This window comes from Schistocerca piceifrons, chromosome 2 (assembly GCF_021461385.2).
Source record: "Schistocerca piceifrons isolate TAMUIC-IGC-003096 chromosome 2, iqSchPice1.1, whole genome shotgun sequence".
In the NCBI taxonomy this organism is placed as follows: Eukaryota; Metazoa; Arthropoda; class Insecta; order Orthoptera; family Acrididae; genus Schistocerca; species Schistocerca piceifrons.
Genome location: NC_060139.1, coordinates 309433812 through 309450957, shown reverse-complemented (window position 1 = coordinate 309450957; position 17146 = coordinate 309433812). Strand labels below are relative to the sequence as shown.

General features: G+C 41.5%; 1 protein-coding gene across 2 annotated transcripts in view; it reads right to left on the bottom strand.

The window, feature by feature from the left end:
• LOC124777150 (beta-catenin-like protein 1) overlaps positions 1-17146 on the bottom strand; it is a 102326-nt gene that overhangs the window by 36166 nt on the left and 49014 nt on the right. For both annotated transcript variants that reach the window (XM_047252450.1, XM_047252452.1), the window contains exon 6: positions 5987-6210. In XM_047252450.1, coding sequence (XP_047108406.1) covers positions 5987-6210 — 224 coding nt within the window. The remainder of the gene's footprint in view (positions 1-5986; positions 6211-17146) is intronic.

Sequence of the window (17146 nt, the reverse complement as noted above, 5' to 3'; positions counted from 1 at the left end):
GGGGAATAAGATGGCTGTGGAATGATTTCCGAACCAGACTCCTGTATAGTGGTTTCTCATCAATCTTGCAGAATGCGGGTGGTCATTACTGTAGAGTAGCATCACCTCTCGCAGTCTTCCTGGTTGTTGTTCTTGGATTGTGTCAGCAGTGATGGTTGCACCTCGAGAATGTAATTCATAGTACACCATACCGTCACTGTGTCACCAGATTCATAACATTACCTTTTGTGAATAGGCGCAGGTCTTTGTACAGAGAATTGCTGCTTTGTTTGGGCTCCACCATTACTTTCTTTTCCTTATGTTAGCATGAAGTCACCATTTCCAGTAATGACACAGGATAGGAATGGTCTGTGTTGTTCACTGTCCAGTTGATGACAAGAAAGCAGAGGTACACATATGGCCACCTGCTGATTTTTGTGCTTTTGGCTGAGAATGTACGGTATCCTACACCTGATTTTTGTACCTTCCAGATTGTGTTCAAATGTCGCACGATGGTGGAATGATCACAGTTCATCATATCCATCGGTTCTCGAGTACACTGACATGGATTATTGTGGATTAATGTGTTTAAATGACTTTCAACAAACCCTGAAGGTCTTCCTGAACATGGGGAGTCACTAATGTCAAAACAATCCTCCTTAAAATGAGAAAACCATTTTCTTTCTGTGCTCTGGTCCAATGACATCATCTATGGACACAGCAAAAATCTTTCTGGCTGCCTACACTGTTGTCAGCCAGCTACTGAAATAAAACATAAGAATATGTTGGAAATGTTCCAATTTCTCCACTTGACACTCCATTTTCTAGCATCCACAGCTCAACTCACTATCTCTAAATGAGGAAACGACAATATTTAAACTCAAATAGCAACAATTAATTACAAATAAAAAATGGCAATTGATAAATCAACCCACAGCAACCGGAATACCAATATGCGAAACAAAAATTTTATGAACATATGCACCAACTTAACAGATTAGGTAGAAAAAAAAAAGTTTCTTTGCTTAAAAAATCAGAGTTTAAGAAGAATTTGTTGATAACTGCTTTGTCATAAAGAGAGTAAACAGATTTTTAAAGTTTTTCTTCAGCTTTCAGTGACACATGTAGTTATTTATTTATTGCAGGTCACTATACTGTCACTTCAGTGTTGTTTCGAATGTTGAAGAATACGTCTGAATGCATAGTTAAAAGCAATTTTATTACTTTATTTAGGTAACATCATAATGTTATAATGTGTATCTTAGCTGAAAGAAAAAATGCTAACTCTTTATTTTCTCTTTTCCCAGGAGAGACACAGAGTGTAGGGAGGAGGGAGGGGCGAGGTGGTCAGAGAGAGAGAGAGAGAGGGGGGGGGGGAGAAGGAGATGGACAGGGAGAGGGGGGGAGAAGAAGATGGACAGAGAAGAGGGCTAGGGAGATGGACGGATCAGAGGAGGAGGAGGAGGAGGAGGAGGAGGAGGAGGAGGAGGAGGAGATGGACTCACAGAATTATAATAAATGCAACACCAGGTACTCAGCTAGTAATAAAATAATAATAATAAAAAAAGAAACATAAGATATTGATGTGAGCCAACTCTAACTGAATTACTCACAACCTAACAGTAATTATTATACCTATTTTTTTTTATACACAGGAGAGAATATTTTCAATAGGAGTTTTGTGATATCTGTCACAGTTGTCTTTAAAAGTACATGTGATCAATGAGCTAAGCATTGATTTACGCGAGTCTAGACACACAAACCCAAGGACATTTCATGTCTGTTATGAAAGACAATTAATAAATGCTCAGAATTTTATTTATCACTGGAGTGGAAACATTATTTAACACACACTCATTAGAGTTTTAAAGTTATTTTATTGCTGATTTTTGTCATAGTACATCAGTGGGTATAAATAGCTGCCATTTTAAGAGTTTGGCAATTTCTATTATGACTAATAGTAATAAATCGTAAGAAGGAATCAAGACCAGCGTTTATGCGGAACAGTTCTTCAATTTTCTGTAAGTTACGCCATTCTGACTACATCACCCAACTACTACCAAACCTTCCTAAGATAAATTGCATTTCAGTAAATAAATAAAGAACTCATTTCATATTTATTTATTTTACAATTTTTTCATTATGATCTGCATCCAAGACATTTTCACAAATGCTGACTACTAGGAGCAGCTGCATTCGGAAGTCAAATTAGTACTTTTTTACTCTAAGTGCAGATCCATGTATTGCGTACAGTGAAAATTTGAACTTCTCACTTCTTCGAACTCACAGCAACCCAACAATTTGTGGAAGTAAGCAAGGGCTGGGAGCTTTACTTCTGAATATACCGCATTTTAATAAAATCAACATGTTCTTGGCTCTGAGTAGACACTGACTTGTACACCCTGTGACTAATAGCACATATACAACAGGAGGACTGGTAACTGGTTTATACAGTTTTTTATGCTTTATGGCATGTGAAAGTAGATTTATTTTTTATTTTGATTTATTATGAGGTTAGATAACAAGTGTTGGGCAAAAAGATATTATAGTGTATTTTTCTTTCAATGTGTGTCTAGGATTGTGTGTGTGTCCAAGGTCTGCAATCATCGATTTCACTGAAAATATTCCTTGAAACTGATCAGGTGTAATATACAAATGTGTGAATATTGTTCTGCTTAATGTTAAATTATGTTCAGAAGCTAAGCGAGATCGATCACACACTTATGTTCACAAGTACTACTCTCTACATATGGTATAGTTCATGATTTCCAACTAATATTGATTAACTTAAAGTCATTGAAGGCAAACTGATTGACATACCATCTTAAATATTTGTCATTATTTCAGAAAGTTTACATTACAGATATCCTTCATTACTAATGTCATGAGTGAAAATATCTTTCACCTCTCAACAAGTTTCCATGAACAGGACCGGTTTAAGAACATTTTCTGACACACGTGACTTATCATGTGGCATCCCCTCTTTCCCTCATACTATTTCAAGTGTGTCAATCTTTGGTACTAATTGTAATATGCACTGAGTAAAAATCTTGCACCTGGGTGTCTTTGGCACCTCTCTCAGCTTGACACATCAAGTGGTGGCTTGTGTCGCCTCAGCCTTAAACTGGCTCATAGTATGAACATGGCAGTAAATACAGTTATGAAATTGTGCCTGTGATAAACCAATTTAAGGCAAAATTTTAGGGAGCATGTTTAAGCAGGAAGTAGAATATGTCTGGATGAAATTTGGTGCTGTAGAAAGGGAGGCATTTTTGGGAACAGCATCTCCATTTAAAGCAGCACAGATTGAGTTAAATTCTTGAAACTGTGTTTTAAAGATGGTGTTTTTTGGAATTTTGTTCTGTGTAAAGTAAATTATAATAATATTGGTGCCAAACAACAAAAGGAGATCATACTCTATCAATGAAGAGAGCATTTGGCTCCTGTAAAAATATACTACGTGTAGGGCAGTGTGCAATCACAGTTCATTTCCATTCAGCATGCACAGCCTTCCAATTTCATTTTACTTTTTCTGTGAGTGTAGTAGAGCGCCATTTACCGGGTGTGTGTAATTACAGTGTACCTACTCATGCACATTCAGTGCTGGCTGTAATTATTGTATTGCAGCTAAACTTTGCAAACGTGTAATGCATTAATGCAGACCTGATTTATGCTGGAATAAAAGAAGTTCCAATTTTGGCCACCAGATGCAAATTTGGTACTGCGCAGAATCTTGTCAACGTCTTCAGTGTTCATATTGAACAAACCATGCAAGTGGAAGTTAATAATATAATCAACATTACGCCTTTCTCACTTGTTGCACCTTTTCTGTCCATTTTCCATTCCTAACCCACTAAATACGGAAACATTTCTATACACATTTCTTGCATTCACGGTGCCACATATGCACACGATGGCAATAATTGGAACTAATTTTTTCCTGCATAAATCAGATTCACATTAATGCATTAGAATATCTACCAAGTTTTGCTGCCATACGATAATTACAGTCCACACTGGTCCTCTGCAAGTAGCTGCACTTTAATTATAACTACCCAGTACATACAATACACAATATGCAGTCAAACTCATGAAGTTCCACTGCAGGACTAGTGAACAAGTTCCCTGATATATGAAACCACTATGAAGTTGAATGTTACAATTTACTCAATGCATTGCGATCAGCTCTTCCAATGGCAGCAAAATTATAACTAAAGCTCCTGCTGGTGTACAATTTTTTCCTAGGTCTGTTCAGGCTCTTGGCAGCACTTGGCAGAGGCAAGACTCAACAGTGATAACAACATTAAAATTGTATTCTACAGGGACATGTTTGATCTAATGCATAATATTTGTGGGGTTTTTCCCTTCTGTGTTACAGTTTCTATTGAAAAAACTATGATGCATTAATTCATAAACCATCTTATGTTTCTCATCAAATTCTTTAAAGATGGGGGAAACTGAGATTATAATGAAACCATCACAAACCACATATAAAACTTTGCACACAAAAGTCCTGTCACAAGATAATGTTTCAAACACTGGATTAATAGAAGATCTAAAGGCAGGTTATCTAGTAAACATCCAGAAGCATCACAAACCACATATAAACCTTTGCAAACAAAATAATGTATCAAACACTGGGTCAATAGAAGACCTAAAGGTAGGTCATCTAGCAAACATCCGGAAGCAGTAATGCCACACACAAGAATGAAACTAGCACACAAAGTTGCAAGGAGCAATAAACAGGGAAATTTCCCTGAGGTTTCAAGGTTTTTCCAGGTTGAAATTTCAAATTTCCCTGAAGCAATCTTTGACAAATGTGAGTAGAAGTTTTACTTAACTAGTTTTCATAGCTCCCAATGAAACTTTTTGAATTGTCATTCAGTTATTAGCGTTTATATAAAGTTCATATAGGACTGAAAACAAAATATATATGAAACTTTTTTTTTAGTCCGTAACATAACAGATAAAGCAAATACATTTAAAATGGAAATTCAACTGTTAACTTTTATCTGTCACCTTTATGTACCATACCATGTCACTCTGTGATAACCTGAAATTATAAAGAAATCATTACAGGAATACATTTTGAAATGTTATCCCTGGAATGTATTGCCAACAGTCTTTGGTAGCAACAACGCATCATGTTTCAAGCTGGATTCTCTTCCCACTAATGTCACTGTTAAATGAAGCATGGCACTGCAAGAAACTTGGTAAATATACTAATACACACTGGAATTAGCAAAAACAAATCAACAGTGCTGGTCAATGCACTTCTTTACCTTCTTGAAAAGACCCCTCATCCCCCCCCCTCCCCCACAACCAACTATTTCCAAAGTAGAATCTCACAGTGGTCTGTAACAATCTTTCCATCAACAAACTATTTATCTCCCTGGAGCCTCACAATATTCCCCACCCCTGAATCTTTCATAATTTGCTTAAATTTCCGTAATTTTCAAGTAATTTCAATACCTCTGAGAACTCCAGATTTTCCAGACATGTCACCATCCTGATTATGTTTCCAAGCAAGAATAGTTTTAATCTACGGCAGTGAAACATGGAACTTTGAAAATCGAGAGACAAAATGATGGAAGTAATGTTAAAGAAATTTAATCTTCAAATTATGAACAGTGACTTAAAGGGAACAGGGTAGATGATGTGAGAATAACAATAGGGCATAATTGGGTACATAATACTGATGTATGAGGTTTTTGCAGATGTCAGAGTGGCCCTTATCTGGCAGTGGATGAAAAACAGCAGGTGAAGATATGGATGACTCATTACAATACATAATAAGTACTCTGATAATATCAAGTACCCAAGAACTGCGATGGATACTGTGATAACTTTGCCCAACCATGAGGAGGAAACTTTTACCAGTAAATGACAATGCTAGAAGAGTACGTCAGTCTATGGCCGGAAAGATTATATAGTATAGTAATATATCTAATTATTCAGAAATAGTTATTTGTTTGTCCTCAGTACATCCACAATAAATTTCACTTACCGCAAGTTGTTGCAATAACACATCAATGCCTTCAAGATCTCCCAATAACTGTCGATTCTCTGGAGTATCCTGCAACAGTATGCTGAGCATCTCACTAGCATATAACTTATTGCCATCAAATGGGGCTTTCACGCGAAGTCGGCGTAACAGCCACTGCATGAGACCCTGTTTCGCAGCATCAGCACAAACCTCTGGACGAAATTCTGTTATATTTTCAAATATTGCTGGAAAACAAACAAATACACGTATTACACGTCTGCAAGATAACAAATGAGCTGTGAATTTTATTGCTACATTATTTGTAACAGCAGAACAATACGACTGAGATCAACACATTCAAACGGTTTCTTCCTGAAGTTATGTAAGAAAACTCAAAAATGAATAATTTTACAAGAAATAAATTTTCCCAGTCATCCCAGCTTATCCCCCAGCTTTCTTAACAAATAAGAACTGTGTAACTGCTTCTGCAATACAAAAACTGGCAATTTATCACCAAAACATCAGAGGCTTCTGCAGTAACATCAATCAACTTATAATCAATGTCTATGAACCACGGGATACAGATAATGCCTAATGCCCCTGTTCTGTGCTTTAGTGAGCACCATATTACTTCCTGTATAGAAATAATTATTACTTAGTAACATCATTCCGAAGAAAAAGGTGGTGTTGCTAAAAACAATGAGCGACTGATGTGTGAATTATTGTTTAGGTCAACATTTGGAAGTGTCTGCCGTACAAAAGCCTTTCAGTAATTCTCATATATCAGTAGTAATAACATACAGAGCACACTCAGGGAATTTTAGTCTCTTTTGGAAGCAGTCAGATGCTCTCCTTGAGCTGTGAAGGCTTCATTTTATCTTTTCTTCCTTGTTCATTTGCTCGTGCCCCGCTAGGTGGCAAGAATCACCCTTAGCTTCCTGTGTGTTATTGCTGGTGAGTATTCTTGAAAATATGCTGGAGCATGTGGAGTGGGGAAGTGCCTGGGTAAGTGGCAAGAGGGCAACATACACAGTGGTCGGCCCGTTGGATGTGTGAGCCATTGGCTCTGTTAGTGAGAAGACTAATTACTTATGAGTAAACCATTAGTGGCAGCACGGAAGTTTTCACTATGCCCTTCAATGTGCTTCAGTGAACTGTCTTCCCTTATGTTCACGCTGAGAACTTTAGGATGCTGCCATTTTGCATTGAGCTTGTGCTGTAATAGGTCTGCCTCTGTGACTCTCACTTTATGGATCTCAAAAAATTTTTCACCTGTTGTAATTATTGTTAACATCAACTGGTCTGTTTGAGTGTGATCCATTTAATGGTTAGTGCTTGTTCTGCACGTGTAACATTGGCTGCTTGCCATTATAGGTGTTACTTGAAGTTTTGCTTTACTGTTACTTGTTTACCCCACAATCTTTCTGGTATGTCAAATCTGGTGGCTTTCAAATCAACGTTATTTTACTGTAAGCCATCAGGCCATTTGTTGTTAACCTAGTGTTTAATGAAATTGGGAATTTAGTGCTGTTAAGAAAGCTCTGTGATAAATCTGGTTTATAAAGTGGTTGTTTTTAACACCTTGAGATATTTTCTTGGATTTATTATTTAATCTTTTAATTATTTTAAGGAAATTTGTTGAATTAATGTACGTCATTCAAAATGTGTTTTAGATCATTCTGAAATATAAGTGCCATGGAAGAGAGCCTTACTTGTAAATGCTAGCAATTAAGTATCATCTCAAAGAGGTAAGTTTCTGTTTCTCATAAAAATTTCAGTTTGGCACAAACAGCTCTCTGGCTATGTAGCCTAGGTGACTTATTGACTGTTTTTCTATTTGAAGTAAGTTTCTGAGATTAATGATTTCACCCTATTCTGTCAAGTTGTTTTGTGGGTGATGTTTCTTATGCCACTGTTTTCCCATTTTATGTTACTGAGTGCTGTTTGCTGTATGGAAATTTGGGTAACGTTACTCTTTGATTGTTCTGGTAGATTTGAAGGTTTTATGTCATTAAGCCATTAAGGCATGGGTGAGTTACATTTTCTTAACTTGTATCTTTTAGCTCATATTTCATTTGAGTGGTGTTTATTAACAGCTAGTAATTTTATGAGTAGCGAGCCTGGTGTATGGGGCAGCACTTGGCTGAGGGGATCTGCTTCTGTTAAGCACCAGCGTGGTGTTTTTCAGGAGTGTTTGTGGCTGCCCAACATTGCCTTAGTGGAGCTGTTCGCACTAGCACCATATTCTTAAGTTTGTTTAGTTTATACCCTTATTTACAAGCTCTTATGTAAATATTTTCCACCAAATATTTTGTGTGTCTCCTGAAATGGGTGATAATATCCAGTTTATTATTAACCTTCAGATTTTCTACAGCAGATTATTTCAGTCTGCACTTATTATGCTAATATTTGGGAACTTTGAACTTACTTGCTCTAGCGGTCAGTATTTGAGATTTTTTATAATTATTTTGCCATTATTTCCATGTTGTATTCATTCCAAGTATGTAAAAGAAAATCTTGTAGATCATAACTGTTGGCACTTAACTTTCATGGTTGGTCTGTTCTGGAAATTGAATGTTTACTTGTTATTTGGTAACTAGTAATTGCAGACACAGATGTTCCCTTCAAAGGCTAGTCTGATTAATACTGAAATTAATTTAATTTATTTTTTTTTAAGTCTTTTAAGAGACGTAGGTGGGACTCGTTATTATAACAACAACAATTCTGGTGCCCATTCTATGGTATGGTTAATATTGCCACCTAACAGGACACCAGCAAATGGAGGGGGAAGAAAAGATGAAATGAAGCCGCCATGGCTCACTCCTAATACACATCTTCAAACACAGAAGGGATGTGATAGAGCTTGGGGACTTCAATGTAAACTTTATAAGAAATTCCAGAGACAGCTCAGACCTAGAAAATTTGAAGTCCACATATAATTTTGCTACTATAGTTAGTTTTTCTGCTAGAATAACTTCATGTACAAGCACACTAATTGATAATATACTTTTAGACAAGACCAAAACAGATGATACAACTACCAGCCAAGTACTGGATGGTCTCTCTATGACAAAGAAAGACTTGTTATTAACAGTGCAAGTATATATGAGAATCACTGTGGCTCCCACTGGAAAACAGCTAGAATAATTAATGATGAAACTATCCAGACTTTTAAATCACATCTCCAGACATAGACTGGAGACCTGTGTATAATTTAGATAATGCCAGTTCCAAGTGCAGTCTTTCCAGTAATGAAGAGGCACTGATATTTGAAGATCTGGATAACCACTGGTATTAAGATTTCAGGGAAAAGGAAATGAGAGCTAGACATCACCTCAAAAAATTCAGTCAACCCTAAAAAGTTAAATACCTATAAAAAAATTTGTAAAATGCTAAGTTATTCAGAAGTCACAACGTTTGTTGCAAATTAATACATGTAGTAACAAAAACAAAACTTTATGGAAATTGAAAAGGAGTGAGACTGGTGCATATTATCCCCATTATTATAACCTCTAATCACCAATAATTGCGTGGATAGTCAAACACACTCACTTAGAAACAATAGCTCATTACATGATAACAACTCAGTATCTCTTATTCGACTCCCGTGCCGTGACATGCGGCCGGCGCCGTTCGTAGCTAGGTGGCGCTCCCGCGCTCAGCCGAGTTGCGAAGTGCCTCTATCGCCGTTTGCACGTACTGTCGTGGTGGCACTGTTAAATGTCGTGGCACTGTCACAACACTTTTCCCCCCTTGGAAAAAAAAAACAACAACAACAACACTCACTTCCTTGGAGACATGGACAGTGCGGAGACATCCATGGCCTCTTGTGAGGCCCCGAGAAGATCCCGAGGAGAGACACGAGAGTATGGTCGAAAATGTCCAGGACGGAAGTTCGTGCGTGGAATGTGCCTCCTGGACGAGATGATGGGTGAAAACTCCGGAGCAGCATCCATAGGTGTCGTGGACCTGGGGGTGTGCTCTAGCGAGATGGGTCCCGGAGAAGGTGGCGTCACAACCGGGGCCGGTTCCAGCGTACTCGGAAGCGGTAGCGACGTCGGCTGCATCAACACGTACGGTAGATCGGCAGCAGTGACAGGACTGGCTTCTCGGGCTGGTGGAGGCAAAGGAAGGGGCGGTGGCAACGGCGTGGCCACCACTCGTGGGCGCATCTGGTCGTAATGGCGAACAACCATGCCGTCATCCGTACGTATTTCACAAAGCCGGCGGCCGCGAATAGCCTTGACCACCCCTGGAATCCATTTAGGGCGAGATCCATACCGTCGTGCCTACACGTCGGTGCCCACCGAGTATTTTCCCGCACTAGGGGACACAGCACAAGGCCTGACAGGGTGAAGCAGGTGCAGTAGAGTGCACGGTTGGCAGCCATGCAAGAGTTCAGCAGGGCTGCGATCACCCAGAGGTTTGAAGCGATAAGAACTCAGAAAATGCAGCAGAGCATCATCTGTGGAAAAATCACTAAGGAATTTTTTCCTCTGGCTCTTGAAAGTGCGGACAAGGCGCTCGACCTCCCCATTCGATTGCGGATGGAAGGGCGGTGCTGTAACATGATGAATCCCTTGTCCAGGCCAGCGAAGAGAACTGAGGGCCATTGTCCGTGACGATCGTGGATGGAAGACCTTCTAGCGCAAAGATTTTGGACAAAGCCAGCGTCGTCGCCGCAGTGGTGGGCGACGGACATCGAACAACAAACGGAAACTTCGAGAAGGCGTCAATCAACAGTAGCCAATAAGTACCGAGGAAGGGGCCGGCAAAGTCAGCGTGCAGTCGTTCCCATGGCTGCGCCGGGTCAGGCCACGGAGAGGGCATTATACGTGGTGCAGCCAGTTGTTGAGCACACTGACCACACGCAGCAACCATGTGGGCGATGTCCGAATCAATACTGGGCCAATAAACGTGCCTGTGGGCCAGGGACTTAGTCTGAGAAATACCCTAATGGCCTTCATGCAACAGTTTGAGAACATCTTTGCGATGAGAGGCTGGCACCACGACCTGTGGAGATGCGCCATCCGTGGCCAGAAGAACAACACCATCACGAACAGACAGACGAAGGTGCAAGGCATGGTAGTTGCGAAGGGGATCCGACGCCCGGCCCTTGGTCCTGTCCGGCCATCCCCGTTGAACAAAACCGATCACCTGACGCAGGACCGGGTCCCGCGCAGGAGCCGACGCGACCTGCGAACCTGTAAGTGGAAAACCCTCGACCGCACGACATTCTTCCTCATCAATGTGGAAATAGAGTAGTTCATCACGATCGAAAACCGAGTCGGGGCCCATCGGCAATCGCGACAATGCGTCAGCGTTGGCATGCTGGGCGATAGTGAATCTCATAGTGAAAACGAGACAAGTATAAGGCCCAACATGGCAGGCGGTGAGCTGCCTTATCTGGAAGCGACGCCGATGGGCTGAACAGAGAGACCAGCGGCTTGTGGTCGGTGATGAAGTGAAACTTAGAACCATACAAAAAAATGCTGAACTTTTTTAGAGCATAAATGATAGCGAGCGCCTCCTTTTCGATTTGAGAGTAACGCCGTTGCGCATCGTTGGGGGTCTTGGAAGCATAGGCGATGGGTCGTTCCGACCCATCCTCATACTGATGGGCAAGAACAGCCCCTAGGCCATACTGTGACGCGTCAGTCGCCAGAACCAAGTGCTGACCCGGACGGAATGTGGCAAGACAAGGCGCCGACTGCAAATGAGCCTTCAGGCGGACAAAAGTCTGCTCACACTCGTCGAACCAACAGAAAGGGACATTTTTGTGTAACAGCTGATGCACAGGATGGGCTACCGCCGCCACGGATGGAATGAATTTGTGATAATAAGCAATCTTGCCTAGAAACGCCTGAAGTTCTTTGACCGTAGACGGCCGGGGTACAGCGTTAATGGCCGCAACGTGCTGACGTAGAGGACGTATACCCTAACGGGACAAGTGGAAACCAAGATACACAATGGAGGGTTGGAAGAACTGTGACTTGTCCAGATTGCACCTCAACCCAGCCGAATGCAAAACCCAAAACAGTGAACGCAAATTGCGAAGGTGCTCCTCAGTGGAGGCTCCCATGACAACAATGTCATCCAGATAGTTTATGCAGCCGGGAACGGAAGCCGTGAGCTGTTCCAAAAACCGCTGAAAAATGGCCAGCGTGCTAGCGACGCCAAATGGTAACTGCTGGTACTGATACAACCCACAAGGAGTGTTGATGACGAGAAATTCCTTGGAAGAAGCATCCAACGGCAACTGATGGTACGCCTCCGATAAGTCAAGTTTGGAAAAAGAACTGGCCCCCAGCGATCTTGGTGAATAACTCCTCAGGACGGGGAGGAGGATAAGTGTCAATGAGGCTCTGAGCGTTGACAGTGGCTTTAAAATCACCACACAATCGCAGACTCCCGTTTGGTTTAGAAACCACCACGATTGGCGATACCCATTCGCTGGAGGTAACAGGAAGGAGAATCCCTGAAGCTGTTAACCTGTCTATCCCAGCCTTGATAGGTGCACGCAACGCCACCGGAATAGGGCGTGCCCGGAAAAACTTAGGGCGAGCTGTAGGTTTAAGAGTAATGTGGGCTTCAAAATCCTTGGCACGACCCAGACCAGCAGAGAACACGGACGAAAATTCAGAACACAATCCATCCAGCTGTTGATACGGAATATCCTCAGATATGAGGTGCACATCATCATCAATGGAGAACCCAAACAACTGGAAAGCATCATAACCGAACAGGTTTTCAGTGCCCGCATGATCCACCACAAAAAACGTGAGGGGGCTAACAACAGACTTGTAGGCAGTGGAAGCATCAAACTGGCCAATGATAGGAATTTTCCGTTTATTGTAAGTTCTCAGATTTCGCGTAACTGGAGACAAGGGAGGGGAGCCCAACTCCAAATACGTGCAAGAATTAATGAGAGTTACTGCAGAGCCAGTGTCCACTTGCATGCGAATGTCTTTATCCAGAACACGAACAGTAACAAACAATTTGTGTGTTTGAGAAAGCACACAGTTAACATCCATGTCCGATGCCTTGTCCTCGTCGACAGGAACTTTAGGGGACTGACACACAGAATCAATGTGGCCTTTTTTCCTACATGAATTACACGTGGCCCAACGTTTTGGACACGCGGCCCTGACATGCTGTACGAAACAACGTGGACAAGAAGGAAGTGCGGAACGAACCTGCTTCTGTGGTTGCTGTTTTCGCTGCGAGCGTTGCGGCCCAACGCGACGTTGTTTACACGAGTGAACCGCCGCCACATCTCCGTTTTCCTGTGAAACAGGCAAATTGTCCGTGTCGAAAGTTGACTGTACAGCGCCTACATCACACCACGCGTCTATTTGCGCGCCAGCAGCGTGAGACACTTCAAAGGATTGAGCGATGCTTAGAACTTCCAACAACGATGGGTTTGGCAGTTGTGGGGCACGTTGCCGAACTTCTTTATCAGGAGCAAGCCGTAGAACAGCATCCCTAACCACTGAATCAGCATAAGACTCATGATGAGTGTCCGTGACAAACTGACATTTCCTACTCAGACCGTGTAGTTGCGCCGCCCAAGCCCGGTAAGATTGATGGGGCTGTTTACGACACCGGTAGAAAGCCACGCAGGCGGCAACGACGTGGGTGTTTTTCCGGTAATAGTTAGACAATAAGTCACACATTTCTTGGAAGGACAGAGAGGCAGGTTCCCGCAGAGGGGCTAACTGAGATAGCAGCTGATAGATCCGTGGGGAAATCCAAGATAGAAATAACGACTTACACATAGGAGCGTCGACAACACTGAAAGCCAAGAAGTGTTGCCGCAAACGCTTCTCATAATCCTCCCAATCTTCAGCGGCCTCGTCATAAGGAGGGAATGGAGGCGGAGAAGAGGAAGACAGACGATGAGTAAGCGACGTCGACAACGCCTGAATAGCAGCCGTCAGCTGTGTTTGTTGTGCCTGAATAGCAGCCGTCAGCTGTGTTTGTTGTTCAATGAGCGCTTGCATAAGCTGTTCCATGTCTGCCCCGTCACGAACACACAAATCCACAACGCAGTGAAAATATCCCATCCTCGTCGCCAAAAAGTATTATAACCTTTAATCACCAATAATTGTGTGGATATTCAAACACACTCACTTAGAAACAATAGCTCGTTACATGATAACAACTCAGTATCTCTTATTCGACTCCCGTGCCGTGACATGCGGCCGGCGCAGTTCATAGCTAGGTGGCGCTCCCGCGCTCAGCCGAGTTGCGGAGCGCCTCTATCGCCATTTGCGCGTACTGCCGTGGCGGCACTGTTAAATGTCGTGGCACTGTCACAACACCCATAGGATCCAAAACAATGTTCTCAACAATGAAGGTAGATGGGTACAAAATCAAGAGATCACAGCAAAAATTTTTAATGATCATTTTTTAAGTATTGCTGAGAAAACAGGACACAAATAAAAATAATATCCCAAATTCTTTAGGACAGCCTAAACCACACAGGAAGTAAGAAAAACTATAATTTCTTTAAAAAGTAAAAATTCAACTGGTGGCAACAACATTTCTAGCAAACTGGTAAAAGCCTGGTGTAGTCCGTTCATTTAAGTGCTAGCACATATATTCAATGCCTCTCTCAAACAAGGCATCTTCCCTGACAAGAGGAAGTATGCTACTGTAAAAGCTCCTCTACAAATAAGATGACATCTCAGATGCTACAGCATTTTCTACAGTCCTCAAAAAATTAATATCACCCAGGACAGTCAACCACATAAAAAACTTTGCAGTAATTAGTAAAAACCAGTTTGGGTTCAGAGAAAGTATCTCCACAACCGAAGCAATATTTTCATTGGCCAGTAACATTTTCGAATGCCTTCACAAGATGACATTGCCTGTTGGCATATTTTGCAACCTGTCAAGGCTTTCAACTGTGTCGATCAGAGTGTACTTGTAGAGAAACCATGCCACTGTGGAATATGAGGATAAATGGGCAACTTGCTCAAATCTTACCTGCAGGGCAGACAACAGAATATAGTGTTAGATGGTTAATGCCACACAAAGTACGAGGCATAGTGTCCGACTGGGGAACAGTACACTTTGGAGCCCCATAAGTTTCTGCCTTTGGTCTCCTGCTTTTACTCATAAATATTAATGACCTACCTCTGTCCTCCAACAAGCAAGCAACTTTACAATGTTTGCAGGTGACAAAACAATTGTGCTAAGACAGTAAAACATCCACAGACCTGGAGTTAAATTCCAACTAACTGCCTGCAAATGTTCTCAACTGGTTCACAACATCTCTCTATCAATAAACCTCAGCAAAACCAAACATATTCATTTCCATTATGATCACAAAAGCCCACAGAAGATAAACATTGCACATGACAGCCAGCGAATGCAGAGCGTGCATTGTTTGAAATTCTTAGGCATTCCTATAGATAGCAAGCTTTGCTGGGAAAATCACATCCACTAAACCACAAAAAGGCTTAGCACAGCAACATTTCCCACCCAGATAATCATCAAAATCGTAGATACCAATGTCTAAAAATCTGCCTACTTTGACTACTTCCATTCAATTATGTTAGCGACTGGAAAATGTTGTATCTATTTTTTTGCAAAATTCACATCTATTTTTGTCAAAAATCATATCTATTTTCTGTTTGTTAATGATTAGATGCACAAATTTAAAAGGTTGTCACATGACATGTGTGAAGACAAACAAAGCCTTAGTTCTTTGAAGCTGGCTGTAAAAAGAAGTGGTGATTGGAAACTTTTTGACGGGAATGTTTGCTTTTGCAAAAACTTCAATAGTTTCTTTTTTCTGAAATGGCCTTTGTTTCTTTCATCTGGCTGTATTTAATCTTTCAACAAATGATTGTTCTGCTGCAAATCAGCAGCATTTTCCCACCAGTGAAGTGAATGCATCTCTGATTTAAAGTGACTGCTGGTATTATTTGTTTTTTCCCTGCCCAATTTTAGGATAACAAAATCTGCAGAATAATGATTTACACTTTTCATGGCCATTCATAGCTATGCAACCCACACTTGACAATGCTACAGACAGAACTGACAAGATACTTAGTGTAGAACTCGAACATAAAATAACTCTATTCAAATGCTAGGGGAAGACTTTCTTCACAGATGAAATATAAGAGATTTAGTTTCCCAATTGCTACAGCGCACAGTGCGGGCACCATATACTAATGGCACCCAGCCAAGAGCATAAACAAACCAGAATTTTGACTACCAGAGGGGAGAGAAGCGGTATGAGAAGCCAAGCCTCGCCTCCCTCTTGCAGTGCAGCAGCCTACACTCTTGCTCCACAAAAGCAGAACTGTCACACTATCACAGAGATCGCCAATCCCATCTGATGTTGTGAGGGTTGTAATTGAGACCCATAATGGGCCAGGATTATTCACTTCACTTATTTCAAAATAAGAAAAGAAAACAATGACCAATGCATAAGACAAAGCATTTGGAAGTGGCTACTACACAAGTACTTGTTGAGGTTTGCAGAGTATTTCTGACGAGGTAGTTCAGGCCCAATCTCTAGCAGTATTTGACGCAACCACAGTTCAAAACATCTACTACCTAATGTAAACAATGGAAAATCCAGGATGGAATGTAACAATGCCAGAGAAGGGAAGTTGCTACTCACCATATAGCAGAGATGCTGAGTCGCGATAGGCACAACAAAAAGATTCACACAATTAAAGCTTTCGACCACACACGTCTGCAGTCTCAGAGAGCTGAAACTACACTGCAAGCAGCAGCACCAGTGCATGATGGGGAAGTGGCGACTGGGTGGGGGAGGGATAGTATGGTGGGAGTGGCGGTCAGTAAAGTGTTGCAGTTTAGACGAAGGGCAGGAGAGAAGGTGCGGAGGGGGGAGGGAGTAAGTAACGGAAAGGAGAGAAATAAAAATAAATTAAAAGACTGGGTGTGGCAGTGAAATGACAGCTGTGTAGTGCTGAAATGGGAACAGGGAGGGGGCTGGATGGGTGAGGACAGTGACTTCGTTAGTCTTGCTTTACGATCCTTCATAATATAAAATGAATGAGTCATGCCATCATCATGACACAAGAAGGAAACATGACTCAGACTGTGACCTGAAAAATTTGTCTCTGGTGCAGAAAGGTGTAAAATACATGAGCATAAAAATCTTCAAAGCACTTCCAAGTAATATTAAGTGTCTACAAG